The 21397-nt window shown below is 41.4% G+C and overlaps 1 protein-coding gene across 1 annotated transcript in view; it reads right to left on the bottom strand.

The window, feature by feature from the left end:
• The window catches only part of LOC137326940 (cell surface glycoprotein CD200 receptor 1-B-like), a 34916-nt gene extending 16619 nt beyond the window's left edge, over positions 1–18297 (bottom strand). Inside the window, exons 1-2 of the mRNA XM_067992317.1 lie at positions 18239–18297; positions 9449–9610 (exon numbers count right to left, since the gene is read on the bottom strand). Coding sequence (XP_067848418.1) covers positions 9449–9521 — 73 coding nt within the window. The 5' untranslated portion in view covers positions 9522–9610; positions 18239–18297. The remainder of the gene's footprint in view (positions 1–9448; positions 9611–18238) is intronic.
• Between the last annotated feature and the right edge of the window lie 3100 nt (positions 18298–21397).

Raw genomic sequence — 21397 nt, 5'->3', positions numbered from 1 at the left:
TGTTTAAATAGACATCAAATCTGGTGAAATTTGTATATAAATCTGACGGTCATTTTTTTTATAATTGTGGGCAGTGTTGTGTGGTGGGTCCTTGACAACTAGGAATTTGGTTTCAGACAGTCCAAACTTATAGCAATGCCTGAAGTAGGTGAAATTAATAAGTTCCATTGGCCAGAAATGTAGAATCAGAAAATGTAATAAGTTTGGTGGTTGGTAGAGATTTTATACTGTTTATTGTGCTTACAGTTAAAATATTGGGCAGGATTTTAGAAGGGAAAAACAGGTGGGTTGGGAGCAGGGGGCATTGAAAATTGCAACAGTTTCAGACCCACCCCCAACCTGCCCATTTCCCGTTTACACCAGGCTGCGGGCCTCCATTTTTTCAGGTTTTGCAATTTCAAATTGGGGGCTGGGATTCCAGCGCCTTCTCCTTCACGTCATGTGAGAGGAGGCGAGAAGGCCTGAAACAGCAGGTAAGTGCCTTTTATAGCATAGCTTGTAGGCCCGGAGAGCGGGAATGCTTCCCTAGGCCCAACAAGCTCATCTGCAGTGACCCCCCCCCAACAATCACTGACATCCCCCACAATGTTCGGGGACCTCCCTCAACGATCGCGGACGCTCACAACGATCACGGACCCCCCAATGATCACGGACCCTCCGCCCAACGATCGCAAACCCCGCAATGACCCGCGATCCTGACCCCTCCTCCCTCGGTGACTGACACCTGATCGCCCCCCTGATGTCCCCGATGACTGACCTCCCCATGACCCCGATCCCCCCCCCCGATGACTGACCCCGGATGACTGATCCCCAATTCCCCCCGATGACTGATCCCCAATTCCTCCCGATGACTGACCCCTGATGACTGACCCCCCTGTGACTGACTCCCAATAACTGACCTCCAATGACTGAGCCCTGATCCTCCCTGATGACTGACCCCCGATGACTGACCCCCCCCGATCCTCCCCAATGACTGACTCCCGATGGCTGACCTCCAATGACTGACCACCTCTCCCCCCATGACTGACTCCCCTCCGGTGACCCCCATGCTCTCCAATGCCCCCATGCCTACCCATGCGCCCCCCCCCCCCCCCAATCTAAGACTTACCTGAACACTTACCTGAAGACGTCCTTTCTCTTGCTCTGCTCCCATCTGACTGAGACCAGCCTATCAACAAGGCTGGCCTGTCAGCCGGGCAACCAACAAAAAAAATGAAAAGACAACCTTATGTCAAAATCATTAGGACGTCCGGGAAACTCGTACTTCCGAGTTTTCTGTCCGCGATTCGACCACCCCCGCCCCTTCCTAGCTCTGGGCTAAAATCTTGGCCATTGGATCTGGTCAAAATGCAACCATTTTGAAAATTGGAAATGGAGCTTTAATGATATATTTTAAGGATTTCTAAGTACAATTATAAGTGCAAAGTACACTGTTAAACAAGAAACTGTTTTCTAATATCTTTGATATTGCAGTTACCAGTTCCTGATGGGTATTTATCAGATATTTGCTGTGCACTTCCGTGCAGCTTTGGAGTGTTTCCTGTGTGTTTATATATTTTTGTTCATCAATATAAGTCTCCAAATTCACTCCAAAAAGTACTAAAAATGCCTATTGTCTCAGTAAGCCACTACTGATCTCTATCTCCCTCTTTGCATAATCATGTCCTGACCTCAATGTAACCCAGTTGATTTTGATCTTCTCCCTCCTCAACGGTGAACTGGGGGCAGCCTGTTTCTCCTTCTGCAGCATAATCTCTATCGCTATTCCCCAACCAATGTCCATGGCCAGTCTCCCGCTTCAACCCCTTGACTTGTGAACCGGCTGATCATCTCCCTCCACCATGACCCTATCCAAATGTTCTTTCTCTCCCTTGCCCTATATGTCACCCAATCCGGTCTCTCTTCTCTCCGTTCACTCCAGTCATGCCCAGTTTAACTCTTTCATCACGCAAACGATTACTAGAAATGTCAACCCAGCTATGTCTCACTATATACTTTCTTCACATGATATATCACCTCACCGACAACGATGGAGTTTTATGGTCCATGGGGCAGGTCTGTGGCTGTTTAAATTGCAATTCGTGGAGGTGGGTCTTCCAAAAAAAATAAATAAACATACTACAAAGAATTGACAACATTCACACTGCTAAATTTGTTTTCTGCCGGTTTGAACCTGTGCCTCATGTCCCACTGTCACAATTTTGATGGCATTTATAAAGTTGTTTTGAATCTTGATGTTAAGAAACAAATATTAGTCACTTAGAATCATAGAAAGATTACAGAACGGAAGGAGGCCATTCGGCCCATCGAGTCAGCACCGGGTCTATGCAAGAGCAATCCAGCCAGTCCCACTCCCCCGCCCTATCCCTGTAACCTTGCAATTGTTTTCCTTTCAAGTACTTATCCAATTCCCTTTTGAAGGCCATGATTGAATCTGTCTCCACCACCCCCTTGGGCAGTGCATTCCAGATCCTAACCACGCCCTGTGTAAAAAAAAAAAAAGTTTTTCCTTATGTCACCTTTGGTTCTTTTGCCAATCACCTTAAATCTTTGTCCTCTGGTTCTTGACCCTCCTGCCAAAGGAAAAAGTTTGTTTTTATCTATTCTGTCTAGACCCTTCATAATTTTGAATACCTCTATCAAATTTCCTCGCAACCTTCTCTGTTCCAAGGAGAACAATCCCAGCTTCTCCAGTCCAACCACGTAACTAATGTCCCTCATCCCTGGGTTCATTCTAGTAAATCTCTTCTGCACCCTCTCTAAGAACTTCACATCATTCCTAAAGTGCGATGCCCAGAACTGGACACAATACTCCAGCTCTGGCCGAACTGGTCTTTTATAAAGGTTCATCATGACTTCCTTGCTTTTGCACTCTATGCCTCTATTTATAAAGCCCAGGACCCCGTATGTTTTTTTAACCGCTTTCTCAACCTGCCCAGCCACCTTCAACGATTTGTATACATATACCCCCAGATCTCTCTGTTCCTGTACCCCTTTTAGAATTGTGCCCTCTAGTTTATATTGCCTCGCCTCATTCTTCCTATTGAAATGTATCACCTCACATTTTTCTGCGTTAAATTTCATCTGCCACATGTCCGCCCATGCCACCAGCCTGCCTATATCCTCTTGAAGTCTATCACTATTCTCCTCACTGTTCACTACACTTCCAAGTTTTGTGTCACCTGCAAATTTAAAATTGTGCCCTGTACACCCAAGACCAAATCATTAATATATATCAAGAAAAGCAATGGTCCTAGTACCGACCCCTGGGGAACATCACTGAATACCTCCCTCCAGTCCGAAAAACAACTGTTCACCACTACTCTCTGTTTCCTGTTACTTAGCCAATGTCCCTTTTATTCCATGGGCTTCAATCTTGTTGACAAGCCTATTATGCAGTATTTTATCAAACACCTTTTGAAAGTCCATATACATTACATCAACTACATTGCCCTCATCTACCCTCTCTGTTACCTCATCAAAAAGCTCTATCAAGTTCGTTAAATATGATTTGCTTTTAACAAATCCATGCTGGCTTTCCCTAAGCAATCCACACTTGTCCAAGTGACTGTTAATTCCGTCCCGGATTATCGTTTCTAGAAGTTTCTCCACCACCGAGGTTAAACTGACTAGCCTTTAGTTGCTGGGTTTATCCTTACACACTTTTTCGAACAAGGGTGTAATATTTGCAATACTCCAGTCCTCTGGCACCAGCCCCATATCTACGGATGTTTGGAAGATTATGGCCAGTACCTCTGCAATTTCCACCCTTACTTCCCTCAGCAACCTAGGGTCCATCCCATCTGAACCAGGTGACTTATCTACTTTAAGTACAGCTAGCCTTTCTAGTACCTCCTCTTTATCAATCTTTAGCCCATCCAGTATCTCAATTATATCTTCCTTTACTGCGACTCTGGCAGCATCTTCTTCCTTGGTAAAGACAGATGCAAAGCAGTCATTTAGTACCTCGGCCATGCTCCCTGCCTCCAAGAATAGATGTCCTTTTTGGTCTCTAATCAGGCCTTACCCATTTACTGTTTACATGCCTATAGAAGACTTTTGGATTCCCTTTTATGTTGGCCACCTGTCTATTCTCATACTCTCTCTTTGTCCCTCTTATTTCCTTTTTCACTTCCCCTTTGAACTTTCTATATTCAGCCTGGTTCTCACTTGTGTTATCAACCTGACATCTGACATACGCACTTTTTTTCTGCTTCATCTTGCTCTCTATCTCTTTTGTCATCCAGGGAGCTCTGGCCTTAGGTGCTCTACCTTTCTCGCTTATGGGAATGTACCTAGACTGTACCCGAACCATCTCCTCTTTAAAGGCCGCCCATTGTTCAATTACAGTTCTGCCTGCCAACCTTTGATTCCAATTTACCCGAGCCAGATCTGATCTCATCCCACTGAAATTGGCCCTCATCCAATTGAGTATTTTTACTTTAGAGTGGGATAATAATAATACAAGTAATAAAACAAGAGGGGGTGGAATTTTTGAAGTGTGTTGAGGAGAACTTTCTTGATCAACACGTTTCCAACCCAAAGAGGAAGGAGGCATTGCTGGATATGGTTCTGGGGAAAGAGGTGGGCCAAGTGGAGCAAGTGTCAGTGGAGGAACATTTAGGGAACAGCTATATCCTCCCCACTAGTTGGTGACCTATAGAATACACCCAGTAATGTAATGGGACCTCTATTGTTTCTTAACTCTGACCAAATAGATTCTGTCCTTGACCCCTCCATCATATCCTTTCTCTCCAGCACTGAAATATTCTCCTTAATCAATACTGCCACCCCCGCTCCTTTCTTTCCTTCCCTATCCTTCCTGAACACCTTGTATCCAGGAATATTTAGTACCCAATCCTGCCCTTTTTGAGCCAGATCTCCGATATCGCAGCAACATCATATTCCCATGTGACTATTTGCGCCTGTAGCTCACCAACCTTGTTTACCACGCTTCGTGAGTTTACACACATGCACTGTAAACCTATCTTAGACATTCTTGTATTCTCTCTTAGTCTGATCCCACCTAATACCGTACTATTTCTTATTCTAGTGCTATCTGCCTCTCCCAATCCTTTCTGTGCCTTGTTTCTCCTTTCCAATGCTACATCCTGGTGCCCATCCCCCGGCCAAATTAGTTTAAACCCTCCCCCACAGCACTAGCAAACCTCCCCGCGAGGACATTGGTCCCAGCTCCGTTGAGGTGCAACCCGTCCAGCCTGTGCAGGTCCCATCTCCCCCAGATCTGGTCCCAATGCCCCAGGAATCTAAAACCCTCACGTCTGCACCATCTCTTCAGCCACGCATTCATCTGCTCTTTCCTCCAATTACTATACTCGCTAGCGCGTGGCACCGGACATTACTAACTTTGTGGTCCTGCTTTTTAATCTCTTTCCTAACTCCCTAAAATCTGCCAGCAGGACCTCATCCCTCTTTCTACCTATGTTGTTGGCACCGATATGGACCATGACCTCTGGCTGTTCATCCTCCCCCTCCAGAATGTTCTACAGCCGCTCAGTGACATCCTTGACCCTGGCACCAGGGAGGCAACATACCATCCTGGAATCACGTCTGTGGCTGCAGAAACGTCTGTCTGTTCCCCTAACCATAGAATCCCCTATCTCTATTGCTCTTCTGACCTTTCTGTTCCCCCCCTGTACAGCTGAGCCACCCATGGTGCTGTGGTCTTAGCTCTGGCTGCACCCCCCAGAAGAACCCTCTCCTTCACTGGTATACCGATTAGAGAGTGAGATGGCCCCAGAGGCTCCTGCACTACCTGCCTGGTCCTCCTTCTCTGTCTGGTGGTCACCCAGTCACTCTCTGCCTGCACTTTCTTAAGCTGTGGGGTGACCGCCTTCTGAAACGTGCTATCAACATAGCTTGCAACCTCGCGGATGCACTGCAGTGACGCCAGCTGTTGCTCAAGCTCCAAAACCCGGAGCTCGAACTCCTCCAGCTGGCGACGCTTCCTGCACATGTCGTTGTCCAGGACACGGGAAGCATCCTGGAGTTCCCACATGGCACAGGCCGTGCATTCGACGGGTCTGAGCTGCCCTGCCATGCCTCGATTTATTAGATTATTAACTAAACTAAACTAAGCCTTAAAAAAAATACTCACTAGAACAAGAAACACTCACCAGCTACCAACCAAACAGTTCCTTCCTTTGTGCTGACATCACTTTAGGTTTTCTTACCTCGCTCTTATCTAATTATTTTAAGATCTTAAATTAATAAGCAAATCATTATAAAATTCATCAGGCTAAAGTGTATCTTCCTCTTAACATTATATAAAATGTAACACAATCCTTTAGAATATAGCTCTTATATACCACTTTAACACAAGAAAGAAACTTGGATTAAGTACAGATGTACTGAAGCGTTGGCAATGCGTTGAAATGATAAAAGACCTTATCTAATGTAAATTGTTTGAAAAGCTGGAGCTAGATTTCCTCAGAGTTATGTTGAAAGGCTCAGAGGGAACAGTGCAACTTCTCTTGGAGCTGTCAAATGAGAATATTCATTTGAACAGACTGAACAGTTGTTATGTAAAGGATCGACATTTTAGATTGTGGAACTATACACAAGAGTTTCAGATTCAGTGTTAATTAATCCTGGCATTTGGCTGGATGACAACAAAGACCCCACTTGAAAAGTAATCCACTGGTTGTAAAACATTCTTGAGGAGGTGATTCTAATCTATATAAATGCAAGTTATTTTTAATAGCCAGTGTTGAACAAATGTGAAGTTTTGCTTGCATGAGATGCAACTACTATTTATGGTAAATATTTAATTTGATATAAAATGACAGCTATCAATCATTGGAACATGTAAATGGGATTAATTGTTAGAATAGTTTTACTAAATCTAAATCATAGAATCATAGAAAATTTACGGCGCAGAAGGAGGCCATTCAGCCCATCGTGTCCGTGCCAGCCGAAAATGAGCCACCCAGACTAATCCTACTTTCCAGCACGTGGTCCGTAGCCTTGTAGGTCACAGCACTGCAGATGCATATCCAGGCATTTTTTAAATGAGTTGAGGGTTTCTGCCTTTTAAATGAGTTGAGTTCCAGACACTCACCATCCTCTGGGTAAAAAAGTTTTTCCTCAGCTCCCCTCTAATCCTTCTACCAATCGCTTTCAATCTATGCCCCCTGGTTATTGACCTCTCTGCTAAGGGAAATAGGTCCTTCCTATACACTCTATCTAAGCCCCTCATAATTTTATACATCTCAATTAAATCACACCTCAGCCTCCTTTGTTCCAAAGAGAACAACCCCAGCCTATCCATTCTGTCATCATAGCTAAAATTCTCCAGTCTTAGCAACATCTTTGTAAATCTCCTCTGTACCCTCTCTAGTGCAATTACATCCATCCTGTAATGTGGTGACCAGAGCTGTACACAGTACTCAAGCTGTGGCCTAACCAGTGTTTTATACAGTTCCAGCATAACCTCCCTGCTCTTATATTCAATGCCATCTTAACCACCATATCTATCTGTCCTGCTATCTTCAGGGATCTGTGGACATGCACTCCAATGTCCCTTGCTTCCTCTACACCTCTCAGTATCTTCCCATTTATTGTGTATTCCCTTGCCTTGTTTGCCCTCCTCAAATGCATTACCTCATACTTCTCCGGATTGAATTCCATTTGTTACTTTTCTGCCCACTTGACCAGTCCATTGATATCTTCCTGCAGTCTACAGCTTTCCTCCTCATTATCAGTTTTTGTATCATCTGCAGACTTCTTAATCATGACCCCTACATTTAAATCCAAATCATTAATATATACCACAAAAAGCAAGGGACCGAGGACCCTGTGGAACTCCACTGGAAACAGCATTCCAGTCACAAGAACACCCGTCAACCATTACCATTTGCTTCCTGCTACTGAGCCAATTTTGGATCCAACTTGCCGTTCTCCCTTGGATCCCATGGGCTTGTACTTTTTTGACCAGTCTTCCATGTGGTACCTTGTCAAAAGCCTTGCTAAAATGGGATATCAATTCAAATGAATGTGTTTATCCGACTACTTGTTTAGTTTAATGGGCAGGTTTCATCGTGCAGTGCTTTTCCTCAGCATCTACTTTATGAATTTAGTTCGATGCAAACTGTAGAACCTATCCTTCGACACGGGAAATAAGTTAACATGAAAAACTAAAGTTGTACTTTATTTTTTGCTTTCTGTTAGTTGGATTTTAAACCAAATACAACGATGAAAGCCTTGCACAATAGTCCTTGAAGATTGAGACGTGAAAGCAGTAAATATAAGGGTGAAGTAATATCCCTGAGATTACAGCTTTGCCCACAGAAAGAACTGACAATTCTCACATAATTTATTTTGGCAATTCACTCCTAATTTCACTTCTCTTTGTGTGGTTTTTTATATAAGTGTACAGTTTATTATCCTGAACTTATTTATTGTTTCAATCTACTTTTAATCATCAAACTAAATTATATATTATTGCTGCAATTATTGTAGAACTAGCCATTTCTAATGGCAAGATAAAACTGAGAATTCTTAAATATAAATATATTTTACCACGGCTATTTCACATTGCTGATCATTACATTAAATAGTGAATTTAAGCAAAATATTGATATGAAATTTTTTTGTTAGTTTAATAGTATTTTACTTCAATCGTTGTACTTAAAGATATATCATGGATTAATTTACAGTCCAATAAGTAATGACTTGTTTATAGCCAGCACTAAAATCATTGCTTGGTTGATTCTTTTGGTACTCCAGTGCATTTCTTTTTTCAAAAGTTATTTTAATTTTCTTCTCTCTTTCTCTTCAGCAATACTAGTGAGATTCCACAAATTGAAAACTGTTTCTATGACTAAGTAACGTGTTCTTTTAAGAAACCATGTGCCATGCCACCCACAAATTCTGAAACTACGTAACTGAGCTGAAACTTGACGGGCACTATCTACTAAAAATGCAAAAAGCAATAGAATCTAGTTAGATTTTTCTTCAATATGAAGACTTATGGAAGTCTCCACCTATTAATATGAGACTGGTGATCGATTACAAACAAAAAGTGGTATGGCCAAACACACTTTTAATATTTTAAACACCGCAATGGGACAAAGGAGATAACTAAAATCCTCGCTATAACAACAACAAATTGCATTTATATAGTGCCTTTAACATAGTAAAACATCCCATAGCGTCTCACAGGAGTGTTATCAAACAAAATTTGACACCAAGCCACATAAAGAGATATTAGGACAGGTGACCCAAAGTTTGGTCAAAGAGGTAGGTTTTAAGAAGTCTTCAAGGTGGGTGAGGCAGAGAGGCGGTTTATGGAGGGAATTCTAGCGTTTAGGGCCCAGATAGCTGAAAGCTGGGCCGACAGTGGTGGTGCGAAGGAAATCGGGATGCACAAGAGATTTAAAGATACCTTAAATATGAGGCACTTTTAAAAAAAGGGAACATGGCATACCTGGCTGTGCAAGAGCAATAACGATGGTCACTGGCAGCAGAGCAGCCTGCAGTCTTTTCCTTAGAAATTTCATTTCAACTAGCAATGCTTTTCTTGAATGAAATCTTACTTCGAAGAGATTCGTCAGGTCTCATTGTCCTGCAAAGATTGATTAGTGGATCCCTATAGAGCAGAACATAGTCACGATTGTTTACAGACAAGAAGTTTTCAAATCAGGCAAACGGCATGATGTTTATATCTGCTGTATATTTCCTGTTCTAAGGAATTTATATGAAGTACTCTACTTGTTTTACATTGGATGAGAGCGCTAGCGAACAACATTGCATAACTACATTATAAACTGATATAACAAGACGTTTGTGGTTAACTGTGTCAGAGCTAGAAACTTTCAAAACGACATGATCAAAAGGGGCTATTCTTGATGCTAATTGAATTGGACTTCATCATGTGTGTGCATAAGTTTTACAGTGGTTACCCTGGTGCAAGTGGGTAAATGCACTGTGTAGTGTGATACTGAACTACACTCAGCAGCAAGGTCCGAGGCTCAACTTCTAATCTGTATTGAGCTTGCTGATCTCATTTGGAGCAGTTGATCTCTATATGCTCGAGCTAGGGATGGGAAAAAACAGCTAGGGTTTCTTTCTTGAAAGTGTGTGTGTGAATATTGGGTGAGGCTGGCATTAGACTCAACACTCTCTAGGGTCAGACATAAAGAATGGCCACTTGGGCAAAGTACCAAATGGCTGTCAGCAGCCATGGAATAACATCTCAGCCTTCAGGACAGGAGAGAGGAAAAGGTAGGATATTGGGAAAGGGGAAGAAAATGAAGCCTATTCATTGTTTGTGATGGAAAAACAGTCTGATACCTATCAAATCTACAAAGGTTTGGACTACATTAAGGTTGAGCGGTGGTTTGGAACTTACTGAGGAATCTTAAGGATCACTTGTTGCACCTGCACTAAGACAAACTAACAAGGATGTTTAGTACCTAGAGTCCAAAGGCAGTAGTGTTGGGATGACTGCTCTTAGGAATTGTACACCCTACCCTTGAAGGCCAACAGTTCTAGATCCTAATGAGTTGATTATAGCAGTGGAGAACCAAATGTCATTCTTCTCAAAACTGTTCAATTGTCTTATCTTCTGTATTTGCTCACCACAGTTCCCAGTTGCTTATGTCAAAGAAGTTGCCCCTTGACTATTTTTGTTGTTAAAACATCAGCCACTTGATAGCCAAATAAGTCTTTAAACTAAGCTCCAGGCAGTGCTGGTTAGTTCTAGAACCAACTGACTGATAATCCTAAAATGTAAGGGCAGTTTTGCCAATCCTTTTCACAGAACTCAGGACCTGCTTGTGCTTTATTGAAAATATAAAAATATTTGAAGGGCCTAAATTAAAATTGAAAAAAGAAATGAAAGAAACATTTCTGAAGCAGCGTCTAAATGATAAATTAATAATTGCAAACATTCTTGCTGAGCTTTTTCTCATTGAATTTGAACACTTAAAAGCCCAATATTTTTCCTCCAATGAAAAATCCTGGAAATGTTTTTAAAAACATAAAGAATCTGACCATTCCATTATCAAATGATCCTGATTTTACTGATGCATGTTATTGCTGCCTTTTTACCAGTTTTGGGTTTCTATTACAAAAACAAAATACTGCAGATGCTGGAAATCTGAAATAAAAACAAAATGCTGAAAATACTCAGCAGGTCAGGCAGCGTCTGTAGAGAAAGAAACGGAGTTAACGTTTCAGGTCGATGACCTTTCGTCACAATTGGAAGAAGTTAAAGATTTAATAGTTATTAGGCAATCTCATCCCTTGTCATATTTTCACTATACCCTCTGACCTTCCCCTCTCCGACCCCGAATGATCAGTCCTCAGCAAAGGCATCATCCCCTTACGCCTCCGCCACAATGAATTTCGATCTCAACACAATGCTGAGCTCTTCTTCCATAGCCTTTGCCTCCACACCCATTTCTTTGGCCAGGAGTCTTCCCCCCGCATGGTTGACCCTTTCTCCCGTCTTCAGAATTCTCGTTCCACCTGGACCCCTCCCTCTGGCCTCTTACCCTCTCTTGATCTTTTCACTGCGAACTGCTGGTGTAACACTGGCCATCTCAATTTCTCTACTTCCCTCACTTTAACCTACCGCCTCTGAACTTACAGCACTCCATTCTCTCAGGTCCAACCCTGACATTGTCGTTAAATTCGCTGACAAGGGCAATGTTGTTGTTGTTTGGTGAACAGACCTCTACCTTGCGGGGGCTGAACGGCAACTCTCCGACACCTCCTCTTACCTCCCCCTAGACCATGACCCCATCGCCGAACATCAAATTATCATTTCCCAGACTGTCACTGACCTCATCTCCTTTGGAGCTCTTCCCTCCTCAGCCTCCAATCTTATTGTCCCCCAACACCTCAGAGCCCTCTTCTATCTCCTTCCCAAGATCCACAAGTAGGACTGCCCTGGTAGACGCATTGTTTCAGCCTGTTCTTGCCCCACGGAACTTATTTCTTCCTATCTCGAGTCTTTTTTCTCACCTTGTTCAGGTTCTTTTGACCTACATCCGCGACTCTTCCGACGCCCTCTGCCACTTTAACAGTTTACAGTTTCCCGGCCCTTACCGTCTCCTTTCCACCATGGATATCCAGTCTCTCTAAACCTCCATCCTCCACCAAGATGGCCTGCGGGGCTTCTGCTTCTTCCTTGAACGGAGGTCCAACCAGTCTCCACCCACTACCACTCTCCTCTGCCTGGCTGAACTTGTTCTTACATTGATCGACTTTTCCTTTGACGCGACTCACTTCCTATAAGTAAAAGGTGTCACTATGTCATATGGGTCCCAGCTATGCCTCCTCTTCATGGGCTACGTGGAACATTCTTTGTTCCGATCCTACTCAGGTCCCCTTCCTCACCTCTTTTTCCGGTACATTGATGACTGTATCGGTGCCGTTTCCTACTCTTGCCCTGAACTGGAAAACTTCATTAACTTTGATTCCAGGTTCCACCCCACTCTCATCTTCACATGATCCATCTCCGACTTTTCCCTACCCTTTCTCAACTTCTCTATCTCCATTTCTGGAGATAGGCTGTCATCCAACATCTACTATAACCCCTATGATTCCTACAGCTATCTTGATTACACCTCCTCTTACCTCGCTTCCTGTAAGGACTCTCTTCCATTTTCCCAGTTTTTCCATCTCTGTCGAATCTGTTCCGACGATGCCACCTTCCACACCAGTGCTTCCGATATGTCTTCCTTTATCCTTAATCAAGGATTCCCCTCCACTGTAGTTGACAGGCCCTCCACTGTGTCCATCCCGTTTCCTGCAATTCTGGCCTCAACCCTTCCCTTCCCCCCCAGAACCATGATAGGGTCCCCTTTGTCCTCACCTTCCAGCCCACCAGCCTCCACAGTCAATGGATCATCCTCTGCCATTTCCGTCACCTCCGACATGATGCCATCACCAAACACATCTTCCCTCCCCTTCCCATTCAGCATTCCGAAGGGACCGTTCCCTCCGCGACACCCTGGTCCACTCTTCCATCACCCCAACACCCGCTCCCCTTCCCACGGCACCTTCCCATGCAAGCACAGGAGACGCAACACCTGCCTTTTCACCTCCTCCCTTCCCACCGTCTAGGGCTCCAAACACTCCTTCCAGGTGAAACAGCGATTTACTTGTACTTCTTTCAATTTAGCATACTGTATTCGCTGCTCAAAATGCGGTCTCCTCTACACTGGGGAGACCAAACACAGATTGGGTGATCACTTTGCTGAACACTTCCATTCAGTCAGCAAATGTGATCCTGAGCTTCCAGTAGCTTGCCATTTTAAATTCTCTGTCCCAATCCCATTCTCTCCAATCTGTCCTCAGCCTCCTACATTGTTCCAATGAAGCTCACAGAAGCTCGAGGAACAGCACCTCATCTTTCGATTAAGCACTTTACAACCTTCCGGACTCAAAATTGATTTCAATAACTTCAGATCATTACCACTGCTCCCATTTTTTCAGACAGCAGGTGCTAGTAATGGTTCTGTTGTTGCCATTTACAGCTCCTCTGGAGCCATCTTTTGTTTCTTAACCTCTTCCATTACCATCTGCCTTTGCCTTGCACCAACATCGCTTTTGTTATTTAATCACTCCTGTCCTCCACCCTACCACAGACCTTCCCCTTTGTTCTTTCCTGTCCTCCCCCCTTCCCCTGGCTCTGTACTTGCTAAAAAACTGTTAAATCTTTATCAGATCTTCCAGGTGTGACGAAAGGTCATTGACCTGAAACGTTAACTCTGTTTCTCTCTCCACAGCCGCTGCCTGACCTGCTGAGTATTTCCAGCATTTTGTTTTTATTTGGGTTTCTATTAATTAGGAAGTGATGATCAAATAACCATATATCAAGGATTGTTGCATGTTGCAGACTATGATCAAAGTATTATACTGTGTACACAAAAATAGGCGTCATTATTATGTTTTAGTTTTAAAGTTTCCTATTGAATAATATAAGTGGATAAAATCTATTTGAAATAACAGTCAACAATTGAAGCTTGACTAAAGATTTTCGTTTAAGTAACTAGCTGAGAGAAACAATTACAATTGGGAGCTTCATTTTTCAGCATATAGTCAGAAACCACATTAAAGACTGCTGAAGAAACACTTCTACACTATCTCCACTATACCAGAAACATTTGACCTTTAGTTGTGCAGGAGAAGGATTGCAATTTTCTTTGTGTTATGAAGTTAAATGCACAATTTGATCAGTAAATTGAAGACGTATTTGCATCCACAACACAAAGTGAGACTGAAGATTGGTAGGGGGTATTTAAGATCAGCTACATTGATTTATGAAACCTGGAGTCCTTTTATTACCACCTGAAATCTTTTCTTCAAAGAAGACAAAAATTTAGTAAAAAAATATTTTCCAAATATTTGTCAACTCTCTGCTTGTGATGTGGTAAAGTTTGCATTATTTTTAACAATGAGATGTTGACAGCCCCACCATGTTTACCAGCAGGTTACTAGCTGCTTCTGCTGAGAATGCTACCACGATCTTCAAGAAAGTTCCAAATTCTGCAAGCACATTAAGGCTCTGCAAAAGACTACTGCCACAATTCACATGGCCACCCTCAGCAAATGCAAGGTTGCTGCCAGCAGCATGAGACGCCTGAATTGTGTGTCTCATTGAACGCAAAATTCAAATAGTATCTTGTCTAAATTGTACATAATCTTATTAACTAAATTAGCAGGCATTTCCTGTAACATAAAATAACTGATTTGTTCAATGGTGAAGACTAATTAAACAGCAAATCCGTCTGATTTGTACATGTGAATTGGTTTTGTCTCTTACTTGACAGACTTGGTTATTGCAATAATCAGTCTACTGTCATTAATTGGATTTACGCATTATGTATTACTGAACTTCAGGATTCCATGGGGGAAGATTTCCTCTGTCCACCAAATGTAACGTAATCATAAATCATTTTATTAAGAATGCACTTCCAATTTCATTGCACATTGTGCAAAATGGAAATCTCGCCCTATTTTATTAATTTCCTGTACTAATTGAAAAGTTTCAGGAGATATTGTTTAATTTCTTTCAGCTTGTAGCACAATAACAAGAACATTGCTCAGCAACAAAATTTACAAACCTTTGAACTAAATAAGAAGCTGTTCTTACTAAAGATAATGTGGGTGAATTTCCTCAGAGCTTCTCTTACTCCGCTGCCGTAACTTGGCCAGAAATGTGGTGGAAGTCCTATTAATGATCTCCTGGCCAGCCTCCCACCTTCCATGTCTGTAAATTTGAGCTCATCTGCTGCCCGTATCCTAACTCATACCAAGTCCCATTTATCCATCACCCTTGTGCTCGCTGACCTACATTGGCTCCTGGTCCGGCTACACCTCGATTTTAAAATTCTCATACTTGTGTTCAAATCCCTCCATGGCCTCACCACTCCCTGTCTCTGTAACCTCCTCCAGCCCTACAACCTTCCGAGATCTCTGCGCTCCTCCAATTCTGGCCTCGCATCCCAATTTTCATTGTTCCACCATTGGCTGTACTATAGGCTATTTACGGCTTTTGGTATGTCTACACTTGGAGTATTGTGCTCAGTTTTGGTCACTACAAATGTTGAAAGATATCAAGGCTCTAGAGAAGGTGCAGAGGAGTGTGAACTAAACAGCCCTGGGTCTCTTGGTTATCAGAATAGATTCCAAGAGTTAAGGCTATTTAGTTTAGAGAAACACAGACTTAGAGGGGAATATGACTGATGTTTTTAAAATGATGAATGAATTGGATATAGTCCATTTGGATAAGTTATTTAAGATGGATAGGGATGGTATGACTGGGAGAATGCATATAAAATCTTTAGGCAAAGAATTAGGTTAGACACCAAATTAGAACTGTTTTATATCTGAAGACAAAGAACACTCCCCTTAGTCACTTTACTTGTAAATAACAAAGGTGCTTTTTTTCTTAATGCATAAAAAATTACTTAAAAGGTTTATTTGATTGAACCCAATTTTTCCCATTAATCTCATGATTTATTATTCTAAGAAAATGTGTGCTTCTTCTCTGAATCAGAACTGATAAACTTATTTTAGATTTTACTCGGCAGTTCCTGTGCAAATGTGAAATGAGACATTGCAGCCTACAGAGCCAATCTCACAGGAAGCCTGCCCGGACTATGTACGCTACTCTTCGGTCTGGTAGAAGCTCCACTGCAGTTAGCAAGAGTTCAAACCTCCAGGAGATCACCTTGTGATAAGAAGATCAAACTGTTTTGCCAGTGCCTTTGAGTTTGTTAAAAAAAAACAGACTGTGGTGGCATTTTCAACCTGTTTGCCGAAGTTTATTCTTCATGCCAATTGCCATTCGAATCTGAATTTTAAAAGTAAAAAGTATCATCTAACTAGAAACCAGTCAGTTTTGATCCACATATATTGGTAAAGACTGGTTAGCAACAGGTAGCTGTTGATCCCATTTTACGTTGCACTAATTTATGCAAAAATGTTACTAGCTGCTATGCAGAAATTAATTCATTCAGCTTTCCTAAAACATTTGACCAGCTTGATGCTATTACATTTTCTGCAACTAAATACCCACAGAAGAACATAGTTCAATGATATATCTTGAAATGTTTATAGATATGATGTGGAGATGCCGGTGATGGACTGGGGTTGACAATTGTAAACAATTTTACAACACCAAGTTATAGTCCAGCAATTTTATTTTAAATTCACAAGCTTTCGGAGGCTACCTCCTTCGTCAGGTGAACGATGTTTTCACATCGTTCACCTGACGAAGGAGGTAGCCTCCGAAAGCTTGTGAATTTAAAATAAAATTGCTGGACTATAACTTGGTGTTGTAAAATTGTTTACAATTGTTTATAGATAAACAGGAGTTTCCTGCAATCGCATGACTATTATTCTTATCACTAATACATAAATACCTGACAACAATTTAGACTTATGAAAGGAAACAATGGAGGATGTTTTCCTCCCTTTGCTATTTGTAGGAACATTGAATATTTGTTCCTTAGATCTTTTTGTGCAATTTTGGCACAACTAATGAATAGAGGCAATCTTCCCCTGATACTTATTGGCACCCATTCATCACGTCAAAGTTTACAGACTGAGCAAGCTTTAAATACATTTCGCAAACAGTTAACCTGTCCAATGATTATCAATTCTTTTGTCAACTCCGGTACATTTGCAACTCTATGAGGCCTCTGATGTTTGCTTTGTTATCCTTATTTCATTCTTCCTGCGGTACCTTTTAAATGACCTCTGTTATGGTATTTTTGTCTTCTGGACAATCTTTCTCGCTAAACTATTTACATAGTTCTTTTGATTCCACAGTCTCCCTTGCATGCCATCAGTGTTTTAAACTGATGGCCATCATTTCAACCAATGTGGCCGTTTGTTAGTGTTTCACAAGAAGAATCAGCTTTTTAACAGCGATTGGAAATTGTTAGTATTAATCAATCAGGTAAGTTAGAGGGCAGGCTGATAGTTTTCAGATTGGTTGAAGTGCAGCATTGCAGTCTGTCCGAGCCAATCAAACGTTAATTTCTCCTGCTATTGGTTGCACGTGAACTTGAGTCAGAAAACTTTTAAGATGAGCTGATGGTTTTTGAGAGTTGCAGTTATAGGTGTGTTTATTTAGTATAGGTCCCCAAAGAAGTTATATATAAACAAATAAGCTTTTAAGTTACAGCTTTGAAAAAGTTTTATTTTCCTCAAAGGTATTGTCTGGGATATACCTGGCCACTGTCTTATGGAAAGGTTTATTTTTTTCAAGACTGGTTGAAGCACTTTTGTGAAATAAGGAGGATTTATTCTACTGTAAATGAATGTAATGGCTTTATTTGATCATTCATGTCACTCCACTGACTGAATTGCCAGAGCTTGGAAATAAAATAGTAACTGAGTTTGGCATGTTGATGAATCATACTTGATTTTTTAAATTATACCCAGAATCCCACTTTTGAGATTATATCACAATGTAGGTGTAATGTAGACCAATTGGGATTTTTTTGTGTAAGTTGCAGTGTCCTGTTATGCATGAACATTGTTTTCAGTCATTTCTAGCCTATATTGCTCATTTGATCCTGTCAAAAATGCTTATTTTTTTGCACTGGAAATACCACTGCATACTGAAAGCATTATGAAAAATCTAACTTACACAAAAATATGGATTATGTACTCGTGGCAGAGATCCCTTTATTAATGTACAGTCCGCATCATCCGTATTAGAGTGATTAACGTTTTGAAAATATTGACTCACCCATATCTCTCCAAAAGCAACTTAAAGTAAACAATTGTTTATTTAATGTAGTTAATTCAGCATGCCTTCAATCCAAGCAATCCACCATCTGCAAGTGGCTACCAATGATGTCCAGGTGGGGACAGATGTGATAGTGAACCAGTTTTGTTTTGTAAATATAGATGTTTTACAATGTGGGTCAAATCTAGAACGTAAAGGAAGTGGGATTGGTTACATAAATGAACCCGTGAAGGTATCTCTGGAAGATCTGAATTTGTAACAATTGGTGGCAGCTACTTGGATATCGTGTTACATTAGTGACAAAAATAATATGACATTTAACTGAAAAGAGAAATTTATAAATAAAAATGTTGACCAAATCAAAGGGAGGCAGAAAATGGAATGGTGAAACTAGTGGCAGAAGAAAAAGTGAGAGAGAATTTCAGTTAAAGCAGCAAGAGTTTCAGCTGAGAGAGTGAGAAAGCCAGAGCAATGTAGACAGGAGGAAGAGCATTACAGCTGGGAAAAAGAATAGGAATGAAAGCATCGCAGATTGCTGTGCTTTCGTACTGGCAGAGAAACTCACGTGAATGAGTCCGGTTCCAAATTCAATAGTTTCATTCAGGTATTTTAATTGTTAGCTGGTCACCTCAAGTGAGACAAAAACGAATGAACCAGCTGACTCACCGTATCATGGTGTTTTCTCGTGTCAATCCAGCTAATAGTATGGATTATAGCATCATAGAATGATACAGCACAGAAGGAGGCCATTCAGTCCATCGTGCCTGTGCCGGCTCTTTGGTAGAGTTATCCGGTTAGTTCCACTCCCCTGCCCTTTGCCCATAGCCCTCCAAATTTTTCCCCTTCAAGTATTTATCCAATTCCCTTTTGAAAGTTCTTATTGAATCTGCTTCCACCATCCTTTCAGGGAGTGCATTCCAGATCATAACAACGCACTGTGTAAAAAAATTTCTCCTCATCTCGCCTGTGGTTCTTTTGCCAATTATGTTAAACCTCTGTCCTCTGATTACCGACCCTTTTGCCACTGGAAACAGTTTCTCCTTATTTACTCTATCAATACCTTTCATGATTTTGAACACCTCTACTAAATCTCCCCTTAACCTTCTCTGTTCTAAGGAGAACAATCCCAGCTTGCCTAGTCTCATCACGTAACTGAAGTCCCGCATCACTGGTACCATGCTAGTAAATCTCCCCTGCATCCTCTCTATGGCCTTGACATCCTTCCTAAAGTGTGGTGCTCAGAATTGAACACAATACTCCAGCTGGGGCCTAACCAGTGATTTATAAAGGTTGAGCATAACATCCTTAATAATGTAAATTAAATTCTTTAATATTGTAAAGCATGCTATTGTCAAGACTTACGATTTAAACGCCAAAGGCATAGAGCCATTAATTTAAGAATGCAAGAAAGAATCCGACAGCACTTATAAAGAAATGGCTATCCAGCTCAAAGACACATGCTGGAAAGCAAGGGTGTAACAGACTACAAAGGCCTTTGTTATTTATTGTTATGGGACAGTTTTCTGCAAATAGTACCGGATGATTTAAGAATTTGGATACTTGGTCAGTAGTGCAAAATTATCAAGCAGCTAACTGCACATCCTGATCATTTGCTTGCCTCAAGTGCACAGGTGAGCCAACAGATGCCTGACGCCATCCCAAGGTCTGATCGCTCAGTGAGCCAGCTGCTCAGCGCACCCCGTCCAAGGCTGGAGGGAGGCAGCCAAGCAGAAGCCAGAGATCTGAAACCAATTAAATCAGGTGTTCTAAATATAGTATGTGACCGACCATATGATGATGCACTGCTGGTCTCTTGAAAATCCTGTGACCACACTGGGAGGCCACGTGAATTCATAAGGTACAAGATGGGCAGTTATGCTGTGATGCTGCTGTAGCTAGGTTGACTTCTTACCTTCATTCAGTCACGTTGAATGGGATGCATGTGAGGGGATTGCAAGACACTGTTCATAATTGTACATAATAACCTGGTGAAGGTTTATCATTACATAAAGGGTAAAGTGGCTTGCATTCAGGAACTACTGATGACCACAGATTACTTTGGGCGTGCAGGGGTCACAGAAGTGGGAATTTATTCATAGGTGATGACGTGGACACCAGGATGTCATAGACAAGTATCTCAAGGAAGATGAGATCAGTGAGACACAGTGGAGGACTGGTCTTATTGGTCCAGTGCAGGTCATTGACTGAAATGTACTATTACATGGTAGCATTAAAAATATCACATTAAATGTGACTCATATTTTCAGATCTTTTTTGTGGAAAAATGGTCAAAACATCCTGAAATGAGACAGTAACATTAAACTTACCTTTAAGCTTAAGCATAAAAAGACAATCAAGCAAATTACTTTTTTCATTCTCTGGGCTTATATGTGCTTTAATGTTCTAAAGGGGAGCTATGCACTTTTACTATCTAAATCTGCAATAATATATATTTTTATATATATATATAAAATGAACTGATATCCTGGCTCTCCTGTCCTGCACCCATTCAGCTGCCAACACAAATTTTCTTCAGATTATCACAATGGCTATGCTTCCGTGTGCCCTGGGTCCAGCCAGGTTCAGCTGTAATTTTTTAATATCTTTATATCCAATTTTTAAAAAAAGTTTTATCAATGGACCATGGTCAAAACCATAGGCAATTTACTAGTAATATCATAAAAATAGAATGATTGTGCACATTCCTGTCTGTCACCATCACACTTCCTGTGTCAAATTTTAGTGCCACATTTCTTGCATCACATGTGGGTATATGCAAATATTTTGCAATTGATTGGCATAAATCTTGTATTTGTAAAGGACTATTGTTCACATAAACAGCAGCAAGTGCTGGATGAACTGTACCATTGTTTGTGTTTGGAAAGAGATTCTGAATTTAAGTCCTGAATGTAAACATTTATTTAAACTGAACCTTTTGATGACACTAAGTACTGTTAAAGAGAAATTTGGGAAAATAGGAGAGGTGCAAATTAGTTTATCTTAAGTTTATAGATTCCTTTGCTATAAAAACTGACCTGCCCCTATATTAAAGTAAGTGGGGTATGTCTCTACACGCAGAGAGTGTGCAGTCTATATCGGCCAAGCAGAAACTCTATATGCTGTGGTCTTCTCAGTAGTTTTGGGGATTCTCAAATATGA

Source organism: Heptranchias perlo, chromosome 11 (genome assembly GCF_035084215.1).
Source record: "Heptranchias perlo isolate sHepPer1 chromosome 11, sHepPer1.hap1, whole genome shotgun sequence".
Classification (NCBI taxonomy): Eukaryota; Metazoa; Chordata; class Chondrichthyes; order Hexanchiformes; family Hexanchidae; genus Heptranchias; species Heptranchias perlo.
Note: the sequence above shows the minus strand (reverse complement) of the source record. Positions and strands in the feature narration are given on the sequence as shown.